General features: G+C 44.3%; 1 protein-coding gene across 4 annotated transcripts in view; it reads left to right on the top strand.

Annotated features, from left to right (window-relative positions):
* Positions 1–1,778: 1,778 nt before the first annotated feature.
* The window catches only part of Magi2 (membrane associated guanylate kinase, WW and PDZ domain containing 2), a 1,267,351-nt gene continuing 1,260,479 nt past the window's right edge, over positions 1,779–8,650 (top strand). For 2 of the 4 annotated variants that reach the window (XM_026784667.1, XM_026784668.1), the window contains exon 1: positions 1,779–2,538. In XM_026784667.1, coding sequence (XP_026640468.1) covers positions 2,238–2,538 — 301 coding nt within the window. In that variant the 5' untranslated portion in view covers positions 1,779–2,237. The remainder of the gene's footprint in view (positions 2,539–8,650) is intronic. The other 2 variants (XM_026784669.1, XM_026784670.1) reach the window with 1 other exon arrangement.

Genomic DNA, 8,650 nt, shown 5'->3' on the forward strand with positions numbered 1-8,650 from the left:
AATAAATAATAAATAAATAGTGAAGGAAAGAGGAAGGAAGGAGGCAAGCAAAGTGTACCATGCAAGAGCTCTCCGTGCCTTACCTGATTTTCTGCTCGCTGCATCATGCCCCAATTAGTATTGTTAACCATAATTAAAAAGAAGCAAACTGAGAAAGGTCCTGGAAAGCAGCAGAGGCTGGAATCAAACCCCCTAGGTTGTGTTTGGGTGTTGGAAGCCTTTTGAGCTGAAGCGCTTCCCTCCCACACTCCATCCCAGACATCTTAACTGCTCTGACTTCCATGCTCTGATTTACAAAGATGAGTGGGTGAGTGGGATTTTTTTTTTTTTTTTTTTTTTTCTTTTTTTTTTTTTTGTCTGAAACATTTTATTTCAAAGTTAAGCAATTTAAGTTACAGGAGCTTAAAAAGATCACTCTAAGTTTCACAGGGGACATCAACAGCCCTCAGCCTCTGATCCCTGCTCAGCGTTCTTCCCTGCTGACAGGAAAGAAAAGCAGCTAGAGGCAGTCCAGGGAGCTGAGTTTGTACCCCACTTCAAGTTCTCTTGCCTTTCCTGTGGTGTGGTGCTGCTTGTGCGATGATATTAAGGCTTAAACCCCAGGTACAAGATTGAGTCCTGTCCAGGTTAAACTATCCATCATTTAAAAAAGTGAATATTTTATTTTTTCATATTTTATTTAAAAATTCACTTTTCATTTTACATATCAACCCCAGTTTCCCCTCCTTCTCCTTCTCCCCCGCCCCCACCAGCTCCTTCCCATCCCCCCATCCACTCCTCACCGTGGGAAAGGCCTCCTTGAGGAGTCAACAAGGTCTGGTGTACCAACTTGAGTAGGACCAAGCCCACCCCCATCCCCCAGCCAAGGCTGAATAAGGTATTTCACCTTAGGGAATGGGCTCCAAAGAGCCTGAGACAGAACCCGCCACTGCCTATACTGTCCATTTCTACATCAAGGCTCTCACTCTAATTATCAACCCCTCTCTCGCATCGACCCTCTCCACTTTTCAACTAGGGCAGGTGCGGTCTGCACTGACTCCACTCACACCGCTTAAGTTTCTGTCCCAGGGGACTCGTGGCCTTGGTCTGCAGATGCTGTTTCTCATTCTTGCCGCTACCAGGACGACCAGACTCCTTGCTCTAACTTTCCCTTGGCGGAGGGGGGACTTCTGAGAACTTTGCGAGAAATTTAAGACTGTTCAAGAGAAGGGAGCCAGCACTGAAGTCTAGCTCTGACTGCCAGGTCCTCTGCAGTCCCACGCTAGGACTTTGAACTCCAGCTTTCTGATGGTGTCGGGATGGAGCCCCAGCAGGCTGGCGCCGCCGCGGATGGGCCACCAGGCACCGGGCTCGCCCTCGGGTCCCTGGATTTCTGATGCATCCGTTGTGGAGTGTGAGCGAGTCGCGGTGTCCTGCCGGCAAGGGAAGCTGAAAGCAGGTCCAGCCTGGTCTCCTGGCTCTCCTCACCGGCCTGCCCACGCCGGGCCCCGGCTCTCCTCCTTCCCGGCTCCCGCCTCCTCCTGCAGGCTGCGGGGCGGCCCGGGGCCTGCCTCTCTCTCTCTCTCTCTCCCTCTCTCCGCCTTCACTACCGGGTCAAGCCGCGGAGGGAGGGAGACGGCGGCGACGAAGCCCTCGCTGGCGCTCCACCCGGTGCGCGCGCCTCCTCCCTGGGCTCCCATCCCTCCTCCCCGCCCGCTCGCATCCTGCCAATACAGTACAACTAGTACACGCGCACACACACACGCGCTCCCCGCCGCTGCCACTGCAGCTGCCATGGATATCGGCTAACAACACCGAGGCCGGCGGGCGAGCGCGCGCGCGCTCCCACTCGCAGCACGCAGGAGTGGCCCCCGGCATCCCTACCCTGCTCCCCACCCCCACGCCACCCGCTCACCAGCTCGGCCACAGGCTCGCGCTGGCTCGGCCGCTCGCCGCCACCTCCGCTAACGCCGCCAACGCCACCACAGCTTCCTCCGCTGCGGGGCCACAGCCTTGAGTGTCATTCAAGGGACAGCACAACCTCACCCAGGCTCTCCTACCTCTGTCCCTCTCATCCACCCTCCCCCTTCCTCCGCCACACTCCATCCAAAGAAGAGGGAAAGCGCGGAGCAGAGGGGGAGAAAGGCAAAGTCTGCCACCCTCATCCCTTGGCCCCCTGGCTCCTCCATCCCGATTTTGACTCCCGAACCCTCTTCCCCTCAGGACCCTCAGGAACTGAGGCTACTCACCCTACTGCCATGTCCAAAAGCTTGAAAAAGAAAAGCCACTGGACTAGCAAAGTCCACGAGAGTGTCATTGGCAGGAACCCGGAGGGCCAGCTGGGCTTTGAACTGAAGGGGGGCGCTGAAAACGGACAGTTCCCCTACCTGGGGGAGGTGAAGCCAGGCAAGGTGGCCTATGAAAGCGGCAGCAAGTTGGTATCCGAGGAGCTGCTCCTGGAGGTGAACGAGACCCCCGTGGCGGGGCTCACCATCAGGGACGTTCTAGCCGTGATCAAACACTGCAAGGACCCACTCCGGCTCAAGTGCGTCAAGCAAGGTGAGCGCAGCTTGCTTGGTGCTTTGCCAGGCGGTGGGACCCCTGCTTGGGGAGGGCAGAGAGAGGGTGGGCGCGCGAGTTGCAAGGGTGTATGTTGCGCCACCGCGGGGTGGGGTCCGGAGAACACTGTAAAAGGAGCATTAGTGGGACCGGGGCAGGGGGCTGGTCGGCCAGTTAAGCCAGGTGGCGGTGTGGCAGGTAACTTAGTTTGTGTAGTTGGTTCCTCCCCTTTGGAAGGTGTTTGGCCTTGTCTGACCTCAGAGCTCTAGGACCAAATAGAAGGTGAGCCAGTGGCATCGCCCACAGTGAATATAGAGCTTTCTGGGAAGGAAGGAGGCAAGGGGGAATGGAGAAAGGAGGATGGATCAATTTGAGGTGCAAAGGTGTCATTAGAGTGGTTTGGGAGAAGCTCTGAGCAAGGGGGCAAGTGGAGACGCTTGGTGTGTTTGCAGAGCTGGTCTGGAGACTTCCTGGTCACCAGGGATTTCTGAGCCACTGACTGGCGAGGAAGGAAAGGCACAAATTGGTTTGGATGCTTTGACCAGTGTTCGGTAACTTTTTTCCCTGCTTCACTCCTCAGTCCTTCTCCCCCGCCCACGGTCTTGTCATGTGGGCACAGAAAGTCACGTGCAGACTGACTAACCCTAGAGATCGCCCCTGGCCAGCAGGAGGGAGGAGGAGCAGAGCCTAAGGAACTGGGAGCTGGGAGAGCTTTCCAGTGTTGGAGAGGGAGGAGGCAGACTGCAGCGTTAGAAAGGTTCCCCAAAGTATTCTTCATTGACTGGGATTTCCTCTGTGGTTGGGCTCTCTGCTAGCTAGCTCCAGATCTGGGGGCGTGTTTATGGCGTGAGGGTGGATGGAGATGTGAGCTGGTTGTAGCTCAGGCTCCCTGTTTTCTAGCTTGGCTTGGATGAGCCTCTTCCGGGGCTGTGATGTGGATTTAAAGAGATTGGAATCTTGCTGAGCTGTCCACTGTCTTTGCTGGAAAGAAAATTGTGGTCCCGAGGGAGGAAAGATGGAGACAAAAAAAAGTTTCATTTGATGACTCTCTCAACAAATTGTAGTGTGCCTTTGTTTTCCACATGCGTCGATGCAGTTTCCTGGGTGGCAGGGTCAACAGATGTGTCTTATGCATATCAGCATTATCGGTATAATGATTCTCGTCTGTTGTTACTTTGTCCTGCCCCAGTGGTGAAATTCTGAGCATTACTTTATTATGAATTGCCCCTCAATGCTGTGATCCACTTATGAAGAAACACTATTAAGCAATTGCTTTTTGAGCATAAATTTAATCGACAAAGCTTGTTTCAAAGTAAACAGGAGAGAAAGAAGGTTCATAAACTTTTCTAAAGCTAAGTTGCTACGGAAGAAAGCGTCTTCACTGGAATTTCTTGGGTATTCATCATGGATTATTTTAGATTGTCTAATGTAAACACGAAGTATTGTGTGCCATGAAAGAAGATAAACTATCCTGTTATTTTCCAAAATGAGGTAATTTAACTCAAAATCAGAGAGTTATGCTAACGCATTTTATGTTAGGGTAGTGCATGACAGCAGTCGATATAAATGAGAAGTTCAAGTTTAGGATCCGAGAAATCACCTATAATTAACCAAGGACCATGGTTTTGTGGTAACAATATTGGTGTTTATAGTGGAAAGTAACTGCAAAAGTTAACGCTTTTTAAACATTTGTTTTTTATCTGTGCATGGTTTATGGATGGGTGGGTGGATCTGCTAACTGTGATGTATAGAAGTCAGAGAAAACCCTTGAAAATCAGTCCCCCCCTACTTCTCTGTGGGTCACAGGATGGAAACAGACTTTGGTGGTGAGTGGTCCCACAACCACCCACCCAAGTCTGCTAAAGAGTGACTGTTCTCCAAAGGTTTCCATGATCACTTTATTCGGATGCCTGTAAGTTGAGATAGAATTTGGCCAAGTTTAGTACAAACAAAAATAAGTGTGTTTCCCCAAAGGAAAAGCTCTAGGATTAGAAATATAGTAATTGAAATCCAGGGAGACACTGGAAAAGGGAGGGCCTAAAAGTGCAAATTGAGAACCCGAGATAAGAAATGGAATTTTGAATATTTTGTGATGCATGATAAAACCTTGGTCAATCGGAGAAGTCTTCACCTTTGACCGTGGGAAGCGTGATCTCTAACAGAGCAAAGCTGTGAGCAGTGTTGTCGGTTGAGATTTCTCTTAGTTTGGATCTCCCCACGAGAAAAGGTTTCTGTGTGACCGTGATTTTAGCTAAAGCTGACCCTGATCATTCAGTTCCTGTATTGTTTTGTTCAAAAGATACAGATTTTCAGATTCAGGGAACGTATTTTTATGGAGTGAGATATTTAAATGAAAATCTTTTCACAGTATAAGCTAATTCTTGGCCTGTCAACTAACTGTCAGGTGTCCAGTGATAGATATTTGTAATGATTCATCTACTGAATTACTATGGACAGAAATAAATAATTTCGTAATTAATTAATTAATGGTTTTGGGGAAATCTATAATACTCTTGTGTATTTCTCTAAGTGTAGTGATTCATATATTCTTATGAACTTGTTATTTATTATTGGTGCTTAGATTTTTTGATTATAAATGTGACTAAATGAAAATTGAAGAACACTAAGTATAGAGTCTGTGTTTCCTGGGTGAGTTTGTACATGTTTGAAAATTGGGTAAAAGCTCTTGGCTCAATAGTTACATTTCTGGAAACAAAAAGAAGAAAACATGGCATAACCGGAGAACTTAAACATGGCTTGTTTGGAGTTGTTTTTTTTTTAATTATTAATAAGGTATATTTCAAAAGGTTTCATTGTATATTGGACATTATACAGACACTACAAACATGGTCATAGCAAAACCAAGAAACGTTTTGTTGGAAATGAAGATATGTATATCAAAAGCACTACTAAAATATACCTCAGAAAAAATGTGATAATTCACCAAATTTTACTTAATTTTGGCTAATTTAACATTATAGTCATCATAGTTTTAAATTATCCTAAGTTCTAAGGAAAGAGAGAAGCTAGTATTTTAAGGTATCCTAAAGAAGACAGGTGTTCATCATTTCTCTGAACTGCTTAAATGCCTTCGAACTCATTACAAAACCTTTTCAACAAAATTCAACAAATTCTCTTTTTATTTCATCATCTTTTAATCTACACCATAAACTCCATATAAAGATATCATTTATATTTATTGGTGATATTCTGTTGCATCCTTTTTATTCATAATAAATGTTCCTTACCAAGAGGTTTAGTGAGTGAGCAATGCTGCCTGAGTTCTCATTATCTCATAGGGCCCTGTGAGGAGAACATCCTGGATGATTCTGGATAGAAATTGAAGTAGTAAATTTTCCTTTCTTTGTCTTTTCCTTTTAGCTTTGCTGCTCAAGTTCACAGCAGCCAGTTAGGCCGGCTGTCATGCTCGTGTCCTACATTTCTTAGCCTATGGTTCCCGATGCCTCTCAGACCACACAGGGGCCTGCAGAGCCTGGATACATTTTCCCATTTAATACCCCACAGTGGAAAATAAAGGGAAAAATACTTTTCTAATTCTTTCCATGTGGAAGATGGACTGTTAAAAGCCTTTGAGTTTCATTGTTAGACAAGATCTGCATCACTCCCTCTCCCCTGGCTTCTTTCAAAGACACATAGATTCACACTTATTAGGGGTCACCCTTTCTCCTTGACTGACATCAGTCAAATATCATGTGTTAAACTTCCACGCTGCCTTTAGTTTTAGATAGTGAAATTCAAAGTATGTCAATTTTTTGTCTTCAAAAATTGATTTGATTCCATAGAATGTGAGTTATATGGATTTTTAATCATTAAAATTAATGAAACTGCTTTAATATACTGATCAGTTTAATATTTATCTAGTGGTGGGGTTCAAACCCAGGGCCTTCCCTATGCTTAGCACATTATCTGTTACTGAGCTGTACCCACGTCTTTATTGTGCCTACTTTAGAAGAACATTGGGTAATAAAGACTTCGGCTTAAACTGAGAGATGAGAGATGCCAATGTGGTTCTCACTGTCGGGAGACAGATTTTTACTATTTAAATGGCATGACCTTGAACGCTAAGAGTGAGCATTCACTTCCCTCCCGTGTTTGCTTTGAATGAGAATAGCCTTGGGGTGAAATGCCAGCTGAAAAATATAACCACCACCATTTCTACTCTTAACATTTACACTGTGTAATTTTTTTTTTTTGGCACATTCATTATCCTTAGTTTCCTTTTTAGTCACTGGAAACTCAACACATTTACTTTCAGAATGAGAGAAAAAGTTTGCACAAATGACATCCCGTATTGCTTGCAGTTTAAACTGTGACTTTCAAACGCATGGCAGATCCGGGTGGCATCGTTTCTCTTAGGAAGGGGGGACAGGAGTGGTAAAACGTGTGCTCTTCCTTGTGGATCATCTGGCTTTGAATCCCGAGAATGCTTCTGATGACAGTTCTATGAACAAGTTTTCTAAGTGGATGAAGCAGTTTCTTAAGGACATGAAATAACCACTGGGGATGTAATCTGCTGGAATTACTCTCTATCGTGTGTAAGATCTTGGATTCCCGCCCCAGCGATGCCAATAATCATTAGCTAAGTTACACATATAAATCATGCTGTGGTTTGCAGGTAGTAAGCATTATGCAAATTTAGCAAATTTTATTCTAAGCATATTGATCATTTTGAGCTACTTTCATTACTTTTAGCCTTCAAGATATTTTTACAGTGATTTTAAAATTGCACACATGTGTGTCATGTGTGCGTGTGCAAGTGAGTTCAAATGTCAGTATAGACCACAGATGTTGGAGGCCCTTGGAGCTGGAGTTCCAGGCAGCTGTGGCCTGATGGGAATCAAACATGGGTCCTCTTCAAGAGCACTGTGTACTCCGAATTGCTTAGCTGTCCTTCTAGGCCTACAAATCAAGATATTTTTACTCTTAACTGTGGTGAGATATGGAGATGAAAATGAGAAATAACTAATATCTAATTGATAATAAGTGCAAAATTTAGTTGTAGATGGAATGGTATTTTCAGAAAAAATTCTTTTTATAAAACGTATTTCTTTGATGAATGTTGTCATTAAGTCAGTGGAACATGTTTTTGCCTTTTAAAAGTAACCTTCACTCATGTCTTATTTATAAAGATTTGTTCTTTTATACTTATTTTAGACTTTAGAACAGTGGTTCTCACCCATCCTAATTTTGTACCCTTTTAATATACTTCCTCATGTTGTGCTAATCCTCAACCATAAAATGATTTTTGTTATCACTTCATAACTGTAATTTTCTATTGTTGTGAATCATAATGTATATATCTGTTGTTTCTGATGATCTTAGGTGACCTCTATAAAAGGGTCATTCAACCCCTAACGGAGGTGTGACCCACTGGTCAGAAATCACTAATTTAGATAGAGCTTATTTCTAGCTACTAAATTATCCCTTTGTTTGCAAATCTTTCCTCCTTTAAAAGCTGGTGAATATATTGAAGTGTTTACTATAATTTTGACAAGCAAAGAAATAATATTGGGATTCATTTAGTTTAAAAAAATATATTTATGCTTCTTAAACACCATGGTAGCCAGATAGATCATATTGTTAATGGAACTTTTATGGCATAGCTACAAATCAAGTTTCTCTGCAAGAAGAGCTATAATAAAACAGAATTAATAAGTGGTCATGTTGACAGAGGTTTCTGTCCTGCCTAGTCCCACAGCCATTCAGTCCCAAAGAAACACACAGGGGCCTAAATTAATTATAAGCTGGTTGGCCTATTAGCTCAAGCTTCTTATTAATTAACCCTTACATCTTACATTACCCCATAATTCTTGTTTGTGTCAGCCACATGGCTTGGTACCTTTTATCAGTGAGGCATTCTCATCTTGCTTCCTATGCATCTGGGTGACAACTGTAGACTGAACCTTTCCTCTTCTGAGAATTCTCCTATTCTTGTTGCCCCTCCTATACTTCCTGCCTGACTACTGGTCAATCAGCATTTTATTAAACCAATACAATGAATACAAATGACAGGACCATTGTACCATGGGTCCTTCCCCACCCCCACCCCCCCTTTTTTTTTTTAAAAAAAGAAGTCTGAATCTAATCTCCT

The sequence above is a fragment of the Microtus ochrogaster genome, chromosome 26 (genome assembly GCF_000317375.1).
Source record: "Microtus ochrogaster isolate Prairie Vole_2 chromosome 26, MicOch1.0, whole genome shotgun sequence".
Taxonomy (NCBI): Eukaryota; Metazoa; Chordata; class Mammalia; order Rodentia; family Cricetidae; genus Microtus; species Microtus ochrogaster.